Source organism: Bos taurus, chromosome 3 (assembly GCF_002263795.3).
Source record: "Bos taurus isolate L1 Dominette 01449 registration number 42190680 breed Hereford chromosome 3, ARS-UCD2.0, whole genome shotgun sequence".
Lineage (NCBI taxonomy): Eukaryota > Metazoa > Chordata > Mammalia > Artiodactyla > Bovidae > Bos > Bos taurus.
In genome coordinates, this window is record NC_037330.1 from 58261843 (window position 1) to 58283472 (window position 21630).

The 21630-nt window shown below is 36.7% G+C and overlaps 1 protein-coding gene across 3 annotated transcripts in view; it reads left to right on the forward strand.

Moving 5' to 3' along the window:
- The window catches only part of COL24A1 (collagen type XXIV alpha 1 chain), a 392387-nt gene that overhangs the window by 326325 nt on the left and 44432 nt on the right, over positions 1–21630 (forward strand). For all 3 annotated transcript variants that reach the window (XM_024990097.2, XM_024990098.2, XM_024990099.2), the window contains exon 49: positions 20846–20953. In XM_024990097.2, the coding sequence (XP_024845865.1) occupies positions 20846–20953 (108 nt within the window). The remainder of the gene's footprint in view (positions 1–20845; positions 20954–21630) is intronic.

Consider the following 21630-nt stretch of genomic DNA (forward strand, 5'->3'; position numbering starts at 1 on the left):
ATATTTGGCAAAACTAATACAATATTGTAAAGTTTAAAAATTAAATAAAATTTTAAAAAAATAAAAAAAAAGAAAATTGTTGGTAAGTTTGTAAAGAAATTGGAACCCTTGTGCACTGCTAATCAGAATGTAAAATGATGTAGCCACTGTGGAAAACAGTATGGCAGGTCCTGAAAAATTAAACATTGGATTACCATATGATCCAACAGTTCCTCTCCTGGGTGTATACCCCAAAGAACTGAAAGCAGAAACTTGAACAGAAATTTTCCCAATGTTCATAATAGCACTACTCACAGTCATCAATTGATGGAAACAACCCCATATGAGTGTCAACAGTGAAACAGATAAACGTGTTATATACATATTAATACAGTGGAATATTATTGTCTTAAAAAGGAAGGAAATTCTGACACATGCTACAACATGGATAAACCTTGAAGACATTATCCTAAGCCAGACACAAACGTAAAGATATTATACGATTCCATTTATATAAGGTACATAAAGTGGTCAAATTCATAGAAAGTAGAATAGAAGGACTGGGAGAAGAAGGAAATGGAGAAGTTACTGTTTAATGGGTACAGAGTTTCATTTTGGGAACAGAAAAGGTTCTGCAGGTGGATAATGGTGATGGTTACACACCACTGTGAATGTACTGAATGCCTCTGAACTATATATCTAAAACTGGTTAAAATGGTAAATATATGCTATATATATTTTGCCACAATAAAGTGAGTAAATGGGTTGTAGCAGCATACCCAAAGGTGGTAAAGATTGACTCCAAAGTCTGGAGAGGTTCACCAAGCATTATGCCTCTTTTATTGTTTTGAGCAATGCAAAGTACTTGTCTCTTAGAGAGGGTATCCTGATATACCCCCAAACCTAGGAACTTCTTCCATCTACCAAGTGTCATGAACTTTTTAATTCTATCCTCTGACATATCTCTGGGCTTCCCTTGTGGCTCAGCTGGTAAAGAATCCGCCTGCAACACAGGAGACCTGGGTTTGGTCCCTGGGTTGGAAAGATCCCCTGGAGAAGGTAAAGCCTGCCCACTCCAGTATTCTGGCCTAGAGAATTCCATGGACTGTGTAGTCCATGGGGTTGCAAAGAGTCAGACATGCCTGAGCAACTTTCACTTTTCCAGCGTATCTTTAGGGCACTTATTCAGTCCAAGTTGCACAGTGTCCTCAGTTTAATGGACCTGCATGATATTTTGTGAGCTGTCAAGACTGTTAAGATACCCACTGGTCTGTTTTATTAGAGGAAACTGAGCTGACATAACACTGAGATAAGGCATTGAAGGGATACAGCTCTCTCTGCCTTGTGAAAGCAAGCAAACTGCTTCTGATTATCTTTACAGATAGAAACATTGGTAAGAAATATTTCACTGGGCCAGTAACTCCTGTTGCTAATGGCTATCCTGTTTAGTAAAGACACCATTCAGAAACTGCAGCGGTGACTGACATCAACACACAATTAATTTTGTAAGTTTAAGTGTTGGAGTTATCTGGTGTTTGCATCAAACAGTCGAGTAAAACAGATGCGAAATGTGGTAGAATCACTGCTCCTGCATCTTTTGGCAATAGGATTTACAATTTTCCACAGGGACATGGTGGTTAATGTGCACAGTTTTCTGCACGGATGTGCTGTTACCTTAGGTATACTACTGTGGGGAAAGGGGCAGGAAGAGATAGGAAGGGGTGGGAAGCAAGGGCTTCCATGTGTCTCTTCCCTTTCTACTACAGTAGCCTTTACTTTATGAGTTAGGAATTTTCACTGTTCTCTGAGATTGGAGGGGAGGAAAAAAAATACAAAAATGACAACTGGGTTCATAACCCTGCTGAAACTACTTGGAAAAGATATCAGGCCAAAACTGCATTTATCACTATTTATCACTTAGCCTTCATAAACTTTCCAGTCTGACCAGAGTGCCATGACGATATTTTGAATTTCCAGGGTTTATTATCAGTTCAAATCCAATATCTAACAGCACCAGAAAGGTTGAGACTTTCCCTTTTCCCAGTGTTCAGTCACCTGGTAAATGAACACAAGTCCCTCTGAAGATGACTTAGGGCAAGAGTCACTGTGTACACCTATGACCACATTGCAGGTTCTTCCTCAAAGAGAACCTGCCTCCCCTTCAGTCAAAAGGTTCTGGGCTAGGAACTGGCTGGAGACTGGGAACTTAGTGAGAGGTCCTGAATCCCAAGTATAGTGACTTAAATTAGGATTATGCAGACCTACCTATATGTCAGTATATTGGCATAATGTATGTTTAATTTCTTGGCTCTTTGATCAACTAACAATTACTACAGATCTCTGTGGTCAGAACATTTGGTTCTGCTCTATCCTGTGGCTTATTGTAATAACTGCTTCTATCTTTTCTCTGATAGTAAAGCCCTGTCACCTAGACTCTACCACTCAAGAGTCCAGTGAAGTGAAGTGAAGTGAAGTCACTCAGTCGTGTCTGACTCTTTGCAACCCCGTGGACTGTAGCGTACCAGGCTCCTCTGTCCATGGGATTCTCCAGGCAAAAATACTGGAGTGTGTTGCCATTTCCTTCTCCACAGGATCTTCCCAACCCAGGGATCGAACTGAGGTCTCCCACATTGCAGTCAGACGCTTTACCCTCTGAGCGACCAGGGAAGGCCCCTATTTAAATAAGGGAACCTAATACTAAGATTTCTTAACACCTTGGTAAAGAGTGTCCTTTGATCCCTTTCAGGGGCCATCATTAGAGGGTGATTGATCAGATCGCACATGATAAATCTACCTCCACATTTCTATCTTCCTGAGCCTTTGGACCCTTCCTATGCAGTATGCTAGGGAAGTTATAGGACTTCAACCTCATTGACCGTAGGCCACAGTTGAGTCAAGGCTTCAAATTGCCAGTCCTTCAGGCTGTTAATGGTGCTTCCAGATGCTTGAGCAGGGTGGCTATCTCCACAGGCAAGGAAGACTAAGAGGGATTTAAGGTTCACAGTTCTTGGTCTTGCCCATGTCTGTTGGCCTTGCCCATGTCTGGTCAGATATCCCCATCCCTTGTCCTAGAGTTCTACTCTTTCTCTACCCAGTACCCTGATTTAGCTCTAAGTTCAGTTCAGTTCAGTCGCTCAGTCATGTCCGACTCTTTGCAACCCCATGGACTGCAGCATACCAGGCTTCCCTGTCCATCACCAACTTCCAGAGCTTACTCAAACTCATCCATTGAGTCGGTGATGCCATCCAACCATCTCATCCTTCCCCTCCTGCCCTCAATCTTTCCCAGCATCAGGGTCTTTTCAAATGAGTCAGTTCTTCGCATCAGGTGGCCAAAGTTTTGGAGTTTCAGCTTTATCAGTCCATCCAACGAATAATCAGGACTAATTTCCTTTAGTATGGACTAACTGGATCTCCCTACAGTCCAAGGGACTCTCAAGAATCTTATCCAATACCACAGTTTAAAAGCATCAATTCTTCTGCACTCAGCTTTCTTTGTAGTCCAACTCTCACATCCATACATGACTACTGGAAAACTATCACTTTAACTAGACGGACCTTTGTCAGTAAAGTAATGTTTCTGCTTTTTAATATGCTATCTAGGTTTGTCATAGCTTTTCTTCCAAGGAGCAAGTGTCTTTTAATTTCATGGCTGCACTCACCATCTGTAGTGATTTCGAAGCCCAAGAAAATAAAGTCTGTCACTGTTTCCATTGTTTCCCCATCTATCTGCCATGAAGTGATGGGACTGGATGCCATGATCTTCATTTTTTGAATCTTGAGTTTTAAGTCAGCTTTTCCACTCTCCTCTTTCACTTTCATCAACAGACTCTTTACTTCCTCTTCACTTTCTGCCATAAGGGTGATGTCATCTGCATATCTGAGGTTATTGATATTTCTCCTGGCAATCTTGATGCCAGCTTGTGCTTCATCCAGCCTGGCATTTTGCATGATGTACTCTGCATAAAAGTTAAATAAGCAAGATGACAATATACAGCCTTGTATACCTTGTATCCCAATATACTCCTTTCCCAATTTGGAACTTGTCTTTTGTTCCATGTCCGGTTTTAACTGTTGCTTCTTGACCTGAATACAGGTTTCTCAGGAGGCCAGTAAGGTGGTCTGGTATTCTCATCTCTTTCAGAATTTTCCAGTTTGTTGTGATACACACAGTTATAGCCTTTGGCATAGCCAATGAAGCAGATGTTTTTCTGGAACTCTCTTGCTTTTTCTATGATCCAACAGATATTGGCAATTTGATCTCTGATTCTTCTGCCTTTTCTAAATCCAGCTTGAACATCTTCAAGTTTCAGTTCACATATTGTTGAAGCCTAACTTGGAGAATTTTGAGCATTACCTTGCTAAAGTGTGAGATTAGTGCAACTGTGCGGTAGTTTGAGCATTCTTTGGCATTGCCTTTCTTTGGGATTGGAATGAAAACTGACCTTTTCCAGTCCTGTGGCCACTGCTGAGTTTTCCAAATTTGGTGGCATATCGAGTACAGCACTTTCACAGCATCATCATTTTAGGATTTGAAATAGCTCAGCTGGAATTCCATCACCTCCACGAGCTTTGTTTGTAGTGATGCTTCCTAAGGCCCTCTTGACTTCCCACTCCAGGATGTCTGGCTCTAGGAGAGTAAGTGATTATACCATCATGGTTATCTGGGTCATTAAGATCTTTTTTATATAGTTCTTCTATGTATTCTTGCCACCTCTTTTTAATTTTTTCTGCTTCTGTTAGGTCCATACTATTTCTGTCGTTTATTGTGCCCATCTTTGCATGAAATGTTCCCTTGGTATCTCTAATTTTCTTGAAGAGATCTCTAGTCTTTCCAATTCTTTTGTTTTCCTCTATTTCTTTGCATTGATCACTTAGGAAGGCTTTCTTATCTCTCCTTGCTACCCTGGAAACTCTGCATTCAGATGGATATATCTTTCCTTTACTGATTTATGTTATATTCTATACAATTGGATTTTTTATTTCTAATAATTTACTATTGTGATCCTGTTGGGGTTTTAGGTGGTAATATTTTCAAACATTGGCAACTTTAACTCTTAAACTCAATTTTTTTTCTTCTTTCAACACAGGCTGATAGGGACTCCCACTACTATTTGAAAATGTAGCAGCAATAGTAGACATCCTACCACTGCTACTGTCTGAGCCACCAGGGAAGTCCATAGACAGACACGGTAAAGTGTCTGTCTATGATGCGGGAGACCCAGGTTCAATCCCCGGGTTGGGAAGATCCCTTGGAGAAGGAAATGGCAATCCACTCCAGTACTATTGCTTGGAAAATCCCATGGACAGAGGAGCCTGGTAGGCTACAGTCCATGGGTCGTAAAGAGTTGGACGCGACTGAGCGACTTCATGTTCACGTTCACCACTGCTAATAATAGCAGAAATCCTATTACATCCTACTATTAGTCTTAGAGAGACTTCGTCTAAATTCCTCTATTAAGAATATTTTGCCATCTTTATTCTTTAGTTTCTTTGTCCTGTACTATCTTTTGGGGTGTTTGTTTCTCTTTTTCTTCTTTTCTAATTTTCATTGTATCAATTGAATTCTCTTCTGCTGGTTTAAAAGTTACCTATTCTCTTTCAGCTGCTAACAGCAGTTGCCCTGAATTTAAGAACCAAATGTGTATTTATTTAACTCTAGTTATTTGTTTAATATGTCACTAATTGTATCTTCCCTCTAACAAAACAAATACTTTTATTTGCTCTCATGCCCTTTTGTTTCCATATACCATCCTTTCCCTTCATCATTTTTTAATATAAGGTTGAATTTTGACTTAATCCTCAGGCATTTACTTCTCTTTATCCTTAGTTTCTTTTTTAACAGAGTAGTAAACGCAACTATTTAGTCACTATTACTTTTCAGCATTTCTTGTAGAATCTTCTGAATTTGTTTCTATTATTATTTGAATACTTCCTCCAAGAAGTATTTTTTGTGTAGGTGTTTGTGAAACAAACCTGAGGCCTCATATGCCAACAGATATGTTTATTATTCTCATACATTTACATGAGACATTCAGCACTGAATTTGGTTCTAGTCAGTAAAAGAAAAAGGAAAAGCCACCAGATTGGACTGAAAGAAATAAAACTGTCTTTATTCACAGATAACATGATCATCTATATAGAAAATCCTTCAGAATCTACAAAAAAAACAAGTATTAATTTAGCAAGGCTGCAGGGTGCAATATCAATATGCGAAAATGAAATGTATTTCTATGTACTGTATTCCTGAGCAATCGGAAATTGACATTTAAAAAGCAATATTTACTGTCGTGTTAAAATCGGATAATCTGACCCCCCTAAAATATGCAACTTGATACTGAAAACCATATGACATTGCTGACAGAAATTAAAGAAGACTCAAATAAATGATGTATGCACTATGTTCACGAATCAAAGGATTCAGTACTATTAAGATGTCAATTATCCAATACACTGGCCTTACCTTAAAACTTTAAAGGTACACCTGGCTTATGAACCAGCCATTCTGAACTGGCCTAGAGAAATAAAAGCGTATGTCCACACAAAAACTTGCATATGAATATTTGTTGCAGTTTTCTTTGTAATAGCCCCAAATTGGAAACAATCCATGTGTCCATCAAAAGGTAAATGACTAAACAAATTGTGGTACATATGTATAATGAAATATACATAAAAAGAATAAAAAGAATGAGCAATTGATACATACTACAATATGAATATATCTCAAAATAATTATTCTGAGTGGGGAAAAAGGTACAGCAAAGAGGACAGACTGTAGACTGCCACCTATATAAAATCTAGACACTGGAAACTAATCTGTAGAGACAGAAAGTAAGTCATTGTTTTCCTGGAGAGGAAAGTGTGTGTGAGGACAACTTAGAGAGGGAGAGGGGAACATTTTGGGAGTGGTAGATATGTTACCTTCATTTTAATGCACTTTTTCACAGATGTATTCTTTATGTCAATTTATCAGGTTCTAGATTTTGAAGTTTATGTCAACTATACCTCAGGAAAGTGGTTTTATATGAAGATATAGGGGGAGAGAGAGAGAGATGACATTGAACTACAGCCAGGAGTAAATTAGGAATCATAATGGTGAGTGGAGAAAGCAAAAAAGAAATATTCTAGGCAGAAACAATAGCATATACAATGCTAGGAAGAACAGTATGATTGAAGAAGGAGAGGAAGAAGGTCAGTTGTGGCTAAAGTTTAGTGAGCAAAGTGTAGAACGATACAGTTTGGTGCTGTTGAGGTAAGCAAGAGCAGCATCATGGTGGATAATGAAAGAATTATCAGGGATACTGAGCATTATCTAGACAGTAGGATCCCATTGAGTATTAAATATAGGAGGAATATTATTCTGGCTGCAGTGTGGAAAATGGATGGGAAGGGGCAGGAGTAGATGCAGAAGACTAAAAAGAAGACTATTTACTTCAATATTCCAGGCTATATATATGCATGGTTTGTAGTAGACTGATGAAGTGGAAATGGAAAGAAATGGATGGATTTAGGCAGTATTTAAGAAATAGCTTTAATGTGACTTCAATGCTTGAATATGGAAGGTGCAGGAGGAAGGGAGATGTCAAGGATAACTTATAATTTCCAACTTGTTCAAGTTTCTAATTCAATGCATTGTAGTGCCCATCACTAAAAAAGCAAATGCTGAAGGAGGCCCAAATTTTGTGGGAGAGGTTCTGACATTCGAGCAGAGGTGGTAAGTGAGCAATTAGATATTTGGGGCTAGGGCTCAGAGAGGAAGTCAAATATAAATTTAAAGTATCAACCTAGTAAAATGTACTAATCAGAGTCCTGTTTTGAAGTAGATGGAATACTCAGCTGGAATTTTGAAGAGACTAATTATAGAAGGGTGGTCAGGGTTAAGTCAGTCACTAAATGATGTTGGGTAAACTCAGAGCCTATCAACAGTAGGAAGCAATTAACCACCCTGAGAGCTGAAAGGTTAAAGGAAAGAAAGAATGTCAGGTTGAGAGTCAAGTTGAGACCCAGAGCTATTAGAAAAGGAGACTCTTACAGGAGCTATAGTTGAAAGTAACCCAGTCACTTACAGAATGCCCAAGTTGGGAGGAGATGGAAGAAAAACATATATTACCTCTCTCTTCTGGTAACTTTTGGTGTCCTACTGGTTCATCCCATTGGCCAACCACAACTGGAAGTCAGAGCACAAGAGAATCAGAGGAAGCAGTTCATAAAGGTGAGACTCCTAGGAAAATTAACAACATGGAGGATAGGCAGTGGGTGGATATGGGGAGCAAATGAAGAAAAAGCACAAATATTAGGTTAACAGTAGAAAGAAGGTCTAGAACCAAGTGGTGATGAATTCTATCATTTGTAAGTCATGTAAAGAAAAAGAGGGGACTACAAAGAAGTCTGAGATAGAGTGGTCATAATAGAAAAAGAATGCCTTGTCTTGCAAGCTTAAAAATATTTCAAGGGAGAGATTCATCAGCTGCATCTAATAATCATGAGAGACTGTGTTGGACATGTTTTATTCTGTTTTTGGTCTGGTTTTTTGGCTACTCAGTGTCTCAATCCCATTTTAATGTTCAGAAATTTTTGTGTTTTCTCTCTTTTTGAGTCTTAACAGGAAGCCACCTTTTACTACAGAAGTCAAAAATTTCAGACCTTCACCTTGTAGTCCCTCTTTGAAACAGGGATGCTGGCCCATGACCCAGGCCTAAGCAATCAAGTATATTCACCTACACTTTCAATTGAGAAGCTAATAATACACAGAACCAGGGATAACAAGACTCTCTTCTGGTGGCAGCAGCAATAACTTTCAATGGCACTCAGCCTCCAGGGATGACTGGCGTCAACATTCAAGAGCTAGGGTGGTGCTCACTATAGTGCCCAAATTCTGGCTGCCTAGTCTTTTAATTTTATCCATTTTCCAAACCTGGTTTTCTAGATTTATCTGTGATTATATGAGCTATTCGATGTCTTTACAGTAAACTTTTTGCTTAATTGTTTTCTGATGTTTGCAAATAAGGACTTCCCCCTGACTAATATAGAAATCTAATAAGATATCATTATAATTGTTGCCTATTAGTACATGGAAATTATTGGTAACTTGAGCAAGTAAATAGTTATTTGATTAGTGGAGGCAGAAACAGGACTCGAGTGCTTGAGAGTGAGAGTAAACGCCTGAGTAGTGAGGAAATCAAAATATACAGACAGTTAAATGAAGAAATTCAGCTCTAAAGGAGAAGGTAGGAAAATAACTAGAGAAGAAACTGAGTCTAAGGTCAAAAGTTATTCTTAGAGAACCTTAACCATATTTAAATGCTAGATGAACTTAGTATAGATGGAGATGCTGAATACTTGAAATCAAGAGATTAGTCAGACAACAAAACGTGCATATTCTAGCTCCACTTAGAAGGTTATCCTACTTCTAATTGAGGGTCATTTAAAAAATAGATTGAGCCACATATCCCTTTATATTTGAGTATAAAAAACTCATTGAATTTTGTGATGAAAAGATGAAATGAATTACAATAATATTGAATATTGTACAATATACCTCCCAGGGCCATGAAATTGAGCGGCATCTGGTATTTCTATTAGTAAGCAATTAGGTATCAGATCATAACTCATTGTCTCCTACTTTTTAGTGTTTTCAAAAAATGTTAGGAAAAAAATTACATGCATACTTAGAATATCAGGAGGTTAAAAATATTGAAGCATTTTGTAACCTTTGAAATAAAAGCAAAATAACTTTCCCTTAAGGAGTCCCCTTTTAACCCCAAGGTTTACACATGCTATTGGTATTTATGGATATAGAAATATTTTTTACAAATGTCTCTGCTCCCCGTAGAATATTCGTAATGAAACTAGAATTATAATGCTTAATAAGGGACTAGTCTGTTCTGTGAAACTAAGTACAGTGGCTAAACTAGTCATTAGGAAATGTGATTTCTAAGGGAATTATTTCTAAAAGCTACTATGGCGATAGAAAAACTACTTAAGAGAAAGCAGTATAATTTCTAAATACTAGCAAGTTACCTGGAATATTTTCATCAAAGAATAAGGACATCATTCTGTTGGTCTTTTGTGTGTGTGTGTTTCTCCTTTTTTTATTTTCTTTTTTTCAAATCATGGCACCATGGTGTTTTTTGGCTCACCGTTAAAGACTGCTGGATTTTTCCACTGAGAAAAATATTTATCCTGGGATTTCTAGGATTATGCAAGTGCCTGATTTTCCTAAACAATGTTCTTTCTCTTTTTGATGTGGCCAAAGGAGTTAAAGAATTTTTGGCATACTCACACTGCAGTTTCAATGTTTCTTCAAGGTCATGTGACTGCAACTGAAGGATGGTATTGGGGAAGCTCACAGTTGACTGTGTGAATTTTCTTCTGTATAAATGAGTGTTTTGAGACTAGTCAACTTAGCACATCTGCAGTAAATGAGTCTACCATGCTGTTTTCATTGAGCTGGACTTCTGTATTAGCATAATACCTGAGTCATTTATGAAAAAGGAAAACAACCTTTTCCCTGAAAAGACCATAAATCTATTTGTCATCAAAATGAAGGCTTACCCGTCTTTATTTTTCATTGCTGCAACTAATAACACTGGCTATTGAAAAAGAGGGGAAGAAACAAACTAACAACTTGGGACAAATCCAAGCCTTTCAGTCTTGACTTTGAACTTCCTCAGGTAAACACAGGCTTAAGTGTTGTCGAAAATGAGATGATTGTCTTTGAAGAATGTTGAAAGTCTTGCATTTTTCCACCTGTGGACTGGGTCCACCTAGTCTAAGTCTAAGAAGGAAAAACACACTTCATCAGCCACTCATAATCCAAGCATAGAGTAGCAGGACCACCATGGAAGCCTCTGTTAGGAACACCAGCAGTCCTGGCACCCCCCTGGGTGGTGTATTCCCTAGTTTATGAGCTGGTCACCCCAAAGAAACTTCTGTTTCTAAGAAGATATATTTCTTTTTTCTTAGTATTTTGGAGGAAGAAACATACCAGCAGGGGCCAGATCTGCATTCATCAAATCCTGTCACCTCTTGATTATTAAGGGGTTGAGTATCCAGTTAGGCTTTAGCCTGATTGCTACTTTATCCCTCTTCTCCACCCTTCTGCTTGTTTTGGCCCATTTACTGCTCATTAGGAACTCTTCCAAAACAGATAGAACTCAGCCTATTGGGCTGCTTATTAGCAACAAAATGAAAGATTTGCTAGAGAATGTAACTTTCTTAGTTGACTCTTCAATGACTCCAAATCCAGTAAAGTCTGTACTCTTTGTGGAATATTGTTTCTTTATGATCTGGCCTCAGTCTTGTATTCTACCTTTCTTTTTTAGTCTAACAATTATTAAATGCTATGTGCAAGGTGCTGAGTATATATGAAGTTTATTCTCACCAAAACTCCATGAAGGAAGTATAGCTATTATCTTCAGTTTACAAAAAAGGAAGCTGAGACTCAGATTAAGTAAATTGCTCAAGATCACACACACAATAAATAATAGAGCCAGGATTCAAAATCACACAGTCTAGATTCAGAGCCTGTATTCTTAACCATTGTGCTATGCTTTTTCAGTCATGCTTAATTTGTTAGACATTCCTCCAAATTCTGTATATTTCCCCCACTTTCATGCCTTTGTACATGTAATATATTCCCTCTGCTTTGAAGACTCTTCCATCTTTAACCTTAGGAAGAAAAACTTCTTAATCTTTCAGAATTGAACTTAATTGAACAGTTATTTCTTTCAGGCACCCTTCCTTGGACTATTCAGTCAAAGCTAAGCATGCCTGCTCTGAACTTCTGTAGACTCTGTACACTGATTCCATCAGAGCATGGATCATTTGCGCACTAATTAATGATCTTAATGTCTTTCTCCCTCAGGCATTTGTACACTGCTATAGAACTGCTGTTCTGTTTTGTTTTTGTATCGCTAGTATTTAGCATAGTGTCAGGTCCATTTAGAAGAAACTCAATAAATATTTGAAGAACAAATGTTCTTTGCATAATAATTATGACTTTAGAGACGGAATTTAAAATTAAGATGTGCTTGCTACTTAAGAATCATCTATAAAATGGATACAGTAATATCTAATTCATATGGTCTTTATGAGGATCAAATGAGATGTTGTATGTGACGTGCTTGGTAGGCTGCATGCACTTATTGCGTTATTGTTTTTCCATAATAATTTTCGTGGCTAGGCTGACATTCAGTAACCAAATATTTGTTTAGTACTTAAGAGTGTTATTGAACCAAACTTGGGTCCACTCGCCTACACAGTAAAGCCAATTCACTGACACCAAGCTGCGGTGAAGGAAAGTGCAGTGTTTACTGTAAGTCACCATACAAGGAGTCCTAGACAGCTAGTGCTCAAAATGCCCCAAACTCTCAGATGAGTTTCAGCAAAGCATTTTGAAAGGCACAGTTAAGGAGGGCTATCACAGGATGTGTGTTTGACTCATAAACAATTCTCTGGTTCATTGTGAGGTTACAGGGTAGTCAGAAGGGTTAACATTGTCAATCCTTAGCTGCCGGTGGGACTGGGGGCCACATACCCATAGCTATCAGGTAGTTAATTTCTTCCATTTGGTGAGGGTTTTAGTGGTTCAGACAGTAAAGAATCCGCCTGCAATTTGGGAGACCTGGGTTCAATCCATGGTCAAGAAGATCCTCTGAAGAATGGAATGGCAACCCACTCCAGTATTCTTGCCTGGAGAATTCCATGGACAGAGGAGCCTGGTGGGATACAGACCTTGGGATTGCAAAGAGTCGGACATGAGTGAGTGACTTTCACTTCTTGAACTGTGTGTGAAACAACTCAAGAAATGTTCATTAGATATTATAGTGTAGATACTTCAGAGGGGAGCTAAAGCAGAGGATATGGGGGGATAGGACTGTCCTAGGGAAGACCCCATAGGGTCCTGCTCAGTTACAGTATGAGCCTGGAGTTAGGAAAGATCGCAGTGAACAAGATGGGCAAAGAACTGCCCTCTTGGAACATATATGGAACAGCAAGAAACTGCTGACATTTAACCATTTTTTACCTTAAAAAAAAAAAATCACAATTTAATATGAAACAACTTAATGATTGAGTAGTAGTCTATAAACAAATCAAGTAATTCTAAATGGTTGGAAGAGTTATGCAAGAAAGAAAGCATAATGGTAAATAGATTTTAAGAAAGACTATAGACTATAGAGGACTCACTGAGAAGGCTTACACTTGAGCTAAGGACTGAAGGGAAGAGTAAACCAAATATTTAAAGAATGAGGGAAGAACTTGCCATATGAAAGACCCAAATGAAAAGACCTCCAGTCAGGATAAAGTTTGGCATGTTAACAGGATTACCTGAGGATCAAGTAAGGTAGTATGGATATAGACTTATTATTTTTTAAATAAACGATGGATTTTCATTTCTTCATAGTGGTATGACTGCCTAGTCATGCTAAAAGTGAAAGACATAGGTGAAATATCCTCCTTCATGCCCCCCCCCCGCCATTAGTCTCGTGATTATAGGCTGAGGCCTGGGTAAAGGAGATTTCATAGCATACAGTAATGTTGTCCAATATTATAGTGGCATTTGAAACACTGTTTTGCAAGAACGATAAACCATCAATTGTTCTATGAATGAGTAATTCATTTCTGTGAGGTAATACAATGTTGAAATGCCTGTATCTATTAAAACTGAACAAGAGTCAGTTGTATATGCTCTTGAGAACAGACCTAGTCAGGCAGACTTGTCTCCACTACCTTAAGACATGCCTCAGTTCAGTCCCACTCTGAGTTCCATAGATTTTAACAGGTTTAGCAATTCAAAACTAAAGTTACCTCCTAATTTTAGTATATAGCTCGTTCATAAATCTTATTTTAACATTTGGCCACATTATTTATGATTGCCCCTGCAAGAAAATGTTATAAATGCTGCAATATTTATGTGTAATATAGCCCTGCACATAATCACCTAATAATTGCTATCCCACGTATTTTTAAACAGCCAGTTTTTTCCGAAGAGGGATATATTTAGTAAGCCAAATAAAATGAGAAATTCCTACTTAAACAGAAGTGTTTTCAGTTGCTTGGATTAAAGGAAACAAAGTATTATTTTTGTAATCCATTGGTTTGCTGACTTTAAAAATATGGTACATTATGTTGTATGCATGTGTGTGTGTGTGTGTGTGTATACACATATATATATGTATATACTATTGTTTATATATATATATACACATTATATATATATGTGTGTGTATATATATAGTGTATATTATATGTATATATATATACACACACACACACACACACAATATATATATATATGTATATACTATTGTGCTCAGTCACTCAGTTGTGTCCAACTTTGCAGCCCCATGGACTGTAGCCTGCCAGGCTCCTCTCAGTCCATAGGATTCTTCAGGCAAAAATATTGGAGTGGGTTGCCATGCCCTCCTCCAGGGGATCTTCCTAACCCAGGGATTGAATCAGCATCTCCTGTGGCTCCTGCATTACAGGTGGATTCTTTACCACTGAGCCACTTTGGAAAACCCATTTATGTTGCCTAATATTATACTAAAAAAAAAAAAAAAATTAGGTCATCATCTTTATTTTTTTGTACTATAGAAATTACATTAGTTTTAATTACTGTTTTCTCATACAACAAGTAAGTATATAAACATATGATTGAGCACAAAGGAGTGTTCTTGGCAGTAGGGAAAAGATAAAACTCTTCTCCTAGTAATTTTACTTTAGATAAAAACATCAAAACCAATTTGAAGTTCTGTGTAGTTTAAAATTTATCAATCTACTGTTGAAAAATCAATGAAATTAACATCAAAAATTTCTCATCTTACTCAAACTTTTAAACATAGTATTCATTTGCTAATCCTCCTTAAAATGTGGGGTTTTATATGAAAGTCATTCAGTCGTGTCTGACTCTTTGCAACCCCATGGACTATACAGTTCATGGAATTCTCTAGGCCAGAATGCTGGAGTGGGTAGCCTTTCCCTTCTCCAGGGCATCTTCCCAACCCTAGGATCAAACCCACGTCTCCCACACTCTGCAGGCAGCTGAGCCACAAGGGAAGCCCAAAGTTTACTTAACACATTCTTTTTCTTAATATGTTTGTTTCCATTCTAATGAGAATAAGACAGCTAAACCAAAGGGCATTCAAACAGCAGTGGTATATTTCACTATTAAATCCAAAGTAGTCATCATTGTTCCAAAATATTTCTCTGTGCCTATCCTCTGATATGTACAATAGCCCCATTTTTGTTACCAGATCTTTACATTTAGTTCCAGGATGACGGCATATTTATACTTAAGCTACTCCTTCCTTTCCCTGCAGAGAAGTCAAAGTGAAAAGCAACTTCATTTTCTTTTCATAACTGACATCAGATTAGATAAAACAACACAACCATATTGCCATTACCAATACGTAGACGACTCTCCACAGAAGTAACTCTTGTGGAGGTGGTTGATATAGTCATTATTGATCCAAGTACTTGCTTCCTTGGAGATGCAAGTCTTAAGGGGCCATCAGCTTCAGTCCTGTCAAAACTGACACTTTCCTACAGAGTCAAAACCCTTCTCAGCAGGGAGGCTAGCTTCTATCTGAGGGTAATGGAGGTTTCTGGCCATGAGACATCATGTACTTTTACCATTTTATTAACATTTCTAAGACTTGGGTAAACTGTTGATTGGTCTCAGCATCTCTGAACAAATTAATGGTAATTTTGATTTTATTTGCTTTTTAAAATTTGCTCAGAGTGACTTATCCTTTGCTAATTGGTTTTAGACAAATCATTTAGAAGACACTGGAAAGAATTCCTAGGGATTAGCGTCTGTTTCTCTTGAACACAAAATCACTCATCCATCTGTGTATTCATAATAAGAAATGTTTGTTCTCTACTTGTATGAAACATTGCTTGGAACTCTGTACAGAACACTCTGCTACTTTCCTCAGATTTTTCTCTAAGAAACCAATGTGAACAGTAAATGATTTGGAACACATTTTTTGTGCTGTGTGAAATATCTGATAGTACTGCAAGTAAAATTAAGTTCCTAGCGTACAGTTAACCCTGCGGACTAGGCATATGGCCTTTATTATTCTCGCTAAAAATACTTATTGACGTCAGGAGTGTTTGGCAAGTCTCTGACTGTCCATTGTTCATGTGTCATCCAAAAGATACATTTTTTTTTCTGTTTGAGCATAAAGATTTTTTTTTCCAATACCTAAATTACAAATAAAGTGAGGTGAAGTGGTACTATTTTAGAACTGTAGAATGTTGTGGTGTCCTAAAATCATCTAGAGTGGTCTCTCACATGTTCTGTGTTCTCTCCATCTGGAATCCATTACTTCTCTAATACATTCAGACATAGGATACACACAGTCTTGAAAGACAACCCACCATTTAGAAAAAAAAAAAAATTATACTGATCCATAGTTTACAACTTTTCAGCTAGTTTAATTCTGAAGCTACTTTGTTGGTCTGCTGTAGTTGTTTTCTTCATTTGTCTTTTGTTTATGACTTTGTAAAATCAGCTTTCTCTTCAGGCCATTGGTTTCTTCCGGTTTTTTAACCTCTTTTTATTGGGAGAAGCATTGTTTACCCAAACTTTGTTTTTAAAACTGGATTTTCCTGTAGTCATATTCTCATCAGAATCCTGGCCATTGGTATAAGACTTAGGTCTTTCCTAAACATTTCTGAAATTCTGTATCCTAGAATTTCAAATGACTATGAATAGATTTGGGTTCATTTGTAATGATGAGCTCTTAAATGACATTATCTCCTATCTCCACGGTTCTCATCATTCGTATGGAAAGTACACTACCAGATAATCTACCCCAGAGGTATGGACCCAAAAGGCTCACAGACCAAATTAAATCAATGTAAAATACATTGTAAGAAGAAAAGGGAGGGATTTCCATGGAGGTAACGGTGGTTAAGATTCTGTGCTTCCAATTCCCAATGCAGGAGACATGGGTTAGATCCCTGATCCAGAACCAAGATTGCACATGCCTCAGCCAAAAGGCCAAAAAAACAAACAAACAAAAAAAAAAAAACAAAGGGAAAGAGCTTAGGCTCATTGACTAGCTTAGGATAAGGTGCAAGCAAACTTGAAGAACCCCACCACATGAATCCTAAATCCACAATGTGGATCTCTCTCCCTCCCTACTTCCCACCCTCATTCCCCTTCTCTCTATCAAGATTTTACCCTCATAAAGGTTCCTCACAAATATTGAGCCACCAATATAGATAAGTGGTGAGAGAGAAAATGTTTGATGTAGATTGGGACAAAGAAAGATGTAAAGGTCAAGCTAAGGAATGAGAGTCTATATCCTTAAGCACCAAGCATAGTACATGGCACCTAGTGATGTAAAATACAATTTTATTCTTACTTTAGTGTTTTATGATCATGAGGAAAATCTACTTTGAAAAGGTAAATTTTTAAGCATATTGGAACTATTTTTTGCCATTAGTAAGAGGATAGAAAGATACATGATGATTTGGAGATTTTTTTTTTTTTTTAAGGAAAAATGCTTTAGCATTAAACTCAAAATTGGCTTTACTTTTTAAATCCTATTCTGCCAGCCAGGTTCCCCACAGAAATGACTCTAGCCTATCTTGAGCCAGTCATCTCTCCTACCACTTTTATAACTTTTAGGGAAATATCTTTACCTTATATTCCAGTTAAGGCTACCTTCTCAGTAATTCCTTTTCTGATTAGTGCCAGAGGTAACTTCCCCTCTTCAGAACCTCTCTAGTATTTACTTTATATCTCTTATCTCATGTTTTTTTTTTAATTTATGCCTTTATTAGAACTATTTATATATTACAGTCTTTCTCACTTAATTTTAGGCTTCTTAAAAATAAAAACCACATCTTGTTTATGTTTTTCACAGGGCTTCCCCATGGTACTTTCCTTATACATAGATGATATTCAGCAAATGTTGTTCAATGCATAGAACAACTATTGTGCAACCCAATTTAGTATCCCAGGAATCAACTCAGAAAGTAACAATAATATCCTAAAATAGGGGTCAGAAAAATTTTTCTGTAAATATTAATAACTGTTTTTGAGTTTGCAAGGCAAAAAGCAAAATCAGGAGTATTGCTTAAGAACTTATGTAACAAGAAAGAAAATAAATTTTTATGGATTTTAAGTATTGATTTAGTATAATTTTTGTGATACAAGTCTACTAATGAGAAAAACGGGATTCTTTTGCATGGGAGATAACCTTTAGCTTATTACAGTTTCTTGTCATTAATATTTCATTTATTAACGCTGACATAATGATATTTTGCATGTCTTACATATTTCATCTTTGAACATTCTTTTCACATAGACATGTACTGCCAAATATTGCAGTTCATGAGCATATGATTTTAATCTAGCATATTCATTGCTTGGAAAGAATTTGTAAAATTCTGCTAGGTTCTTCTCTTGATAGTTGCCTTTTAAGCATGTCATTATGTTGTACATTAGTTATTTCCAGTTGAAGTTTCAGTTGAAACTCCTCAGATAGTTAAATTCATTTTGAAATAGAGAAATTTCTTGCATCTAGATCTGAAAAATCCTACTGAAAGTGTTTGCGCTCAGAATATCTACCCACCAAAACTTTTTGTGGAAATGGAGATCTCACTTATTTCAATTTTTCAGAGGAAGTGTATAAAGCTGTTTGAACTACTTGTGATTCAAATATTAGTTGTCATCAAAATGATTTTATCACACTATGTTTCACATGTAAGCATTATTTTGCCTTGCAGTTTGGGGTTGAATTCACAGATAAACATTAAATAAATCTGCAGCAAAATTTAATTTCTAAAACCACATTAGTAATAGAGGTTGAGGGCAGTTCTTATACAAAGAAAACCTTGAGTCTTAACCTCAAAAAGCCCAGTGAAGCTTTATTCCTGCAAAGCCATCAAACTGCTGCATGTTAGAGTCAGGAAATTCAGTTTCTATTTTGACAAAAAAATTCACAGAACCATTGAAAGTTAAATTTACAAGAGTCAATGGAGTTCACTCTTGATAGTACTGGCTCAATAACGTATTGTAGATTCAAGTATTTTCCTCAGAGTACCTGGTGAATAAAATACAATGAATAATCATAGCTCTAAATATCTTAACTTTTTCACAAGTTTTGTTAATTTGTCTAGTTCATCTTTTTCTGATCTGTTGCTATCAATTTTATCACATTTTAGCAGATTCCACATCAGTCTGTACTGATTTAGTTTTTTAACTTACTTGAAGTTACTCTTACCTATAATTACTCCACCAACTATTCATAGGGGTTAACTTTGGAGGCACTTCAAACTCAGCATTGATTCCTCAAATAAATAGTAGTATTACTAACATCTATTGATTGATCAAGAGGCAAGTAAAACCACTTGGAAATATTTGCCTTGGTTTTTTAATTGACTATTGATAGTACTCGAATGTCCTTGACATTTCAAGCAACTGTTCTTGCCAAAAGGCTAACAAACAAGTTTATTTTTGCTGCATGATTTAATTGTCTATCAATAAGTGACTTTCATTATTGGACTAACAAATGAACCACTTACAAACTTTGCTTTAGTTGCAACTCCATTTCAAATTTTTGTGAAGAATTTTTTATTGTGATGAGATACTCCATTTTAGTTTTCCTAATTTTTCTGTTACATTTCTGTGAAGTGGGAATATTGTGTCAAGTGCTTGGTATAATAGTGTTGATGTATATAGTATTTTTTTAAGCACAGCTGTCGTGTCATCACATAATAAACACAAAACTTTGACATCTAGCTTGACCACAAAATAATCCACATTCCACTGTACCTTAAAAATACAACATTCAAAGTCGACTTTTTTCTTCTTTTTTTGTTTTGATACAATGGATATGCAGTGATAATAAAATCTCACAGCAAGTCAATATATGTTCTGCTTGAAGCATTTGTCCATTTATAATTGCGTCACAGGAATTTTCAGCACAACAGTCAGAGGTGGGAAGCAATATGTGCCTTTGAGCCTCTGCTACAACTACTGAACTCTACCATTTAGCACAAAACAGTCACAGACAATATACAAATGAATGAGCTTTGTTTATAGATATGGAAACTATAATTTCATATAATTTCTGTGTCTTGAAATATTATTCTTTTGATTTTTTTAAACATATGAAAATGTAATAACTATCCTTCACTCACAAGCTCTACAAAAATCCTTGTTTTAGGATTTGGCTTTGAGGAAATATTGTTTACTTACTTAACTTTATTTCTTCTTTTTTTTTTTTTCATTTCTTTTTTTTTTTTTTTTTAATAATTTTTAACATTTTTAAATTTCAGGTATACACATGCTCCCCAAACTTTATTTCTAATTAAGCTATTTGAAGCAAATTTTCTGGAATAATGTGATTGAAAAAGAATATTATTTTTTAATGAAATGTTAATATAATGTTATATAAGTTTCAAGTGTACAATGTAGTGATTTGGTATTTTTAAATATTGAGAAATAATGACCACAATAAGAAGAAAATCCTTCTTAAGGATACATTAATCAGTTATTAGATTTGTCATGCACACCAGAGTATAATACAAAAAGTTAGAATACAACAAACATGCTTCATATCTAGGCTCTTTAGTCAGGAGATACTGGTGGACTTTGTACTGCCTAGGTATTTTTATTTTAAAAACCCAAGACCATTACATTGACTATAATTAGAGATTTCAGGTAAGCCAAAACATCATGTAAGCATTTCGTTTATTTGCGAAAGAAGCCCAGGGTAACTCCCAAACCCGGGCAGTGTATCAATAGCAGCCTTTCAGCACATCAACCCTTCCCTTACTTATTGAGTCTCTGGATGGATATCCTAAGAACTACTCCAGTCCTCATTTCTTATCTGTTTTTTAGGGCATCAGAGGCAGCCCAGGAAGAATAGGACTGACTGGATCTCTAGGTCCTCAAGGAGCAAAGGGTTCGTCAGGCCCACCAGGAAGCCCAGGAGTTCAAGGCCCAAAGGTACTTGCATGTTTGTTCAGATGGATGAGCAGTATTGACCATCTTTCCTGGCCCTGAGTTTATTGACTAGATCACAGGATGGTAAGATTGATAGCTTGTAATTAAATTTGGCCAATAATAAAAAACACATGAGGGAAAAAAGGAGCGTGCATGGCCTTGACATAGCCATGTCCCATGATAGCCACACTGCATGTAATTTGCTGGAACAGTTTATTAACCCAGGATTAGTGATGCATTATAAAAATGTTCTTTTACTCATTTTGTCTCTCCTTCCTTTTCTGTCATCTACCTTCTCCTCCAAAACAGAAAATTTTTATTTACTTCCAGTTACATACTTTCTCAGGTATACTTCCTGTTCCACTAAGTCTGAACCTAACCAACTAATTAACAAATATGATAAGCACACAGATTATTTCTTAAAGTGATAGTAATTGTCTTGCATTAATCTTCATTGCAAGGAGTGTTGTCACATGTTAATAGGCTTTCTATATAAAACCTCTCTTAGAAATATCTCAATGTACTGTAGATTTGACCCAGACAACCAAAAGATTAGACCAATATCTAATGCAGTTTCATAAAAGACCAGGATTAAGACATTGGCACCCTCATCATTATTATCTCTTAATTTGATTTTCAAGACTTAGCTTCTAAAGAATTTTGAGATATTCTGAAAATGA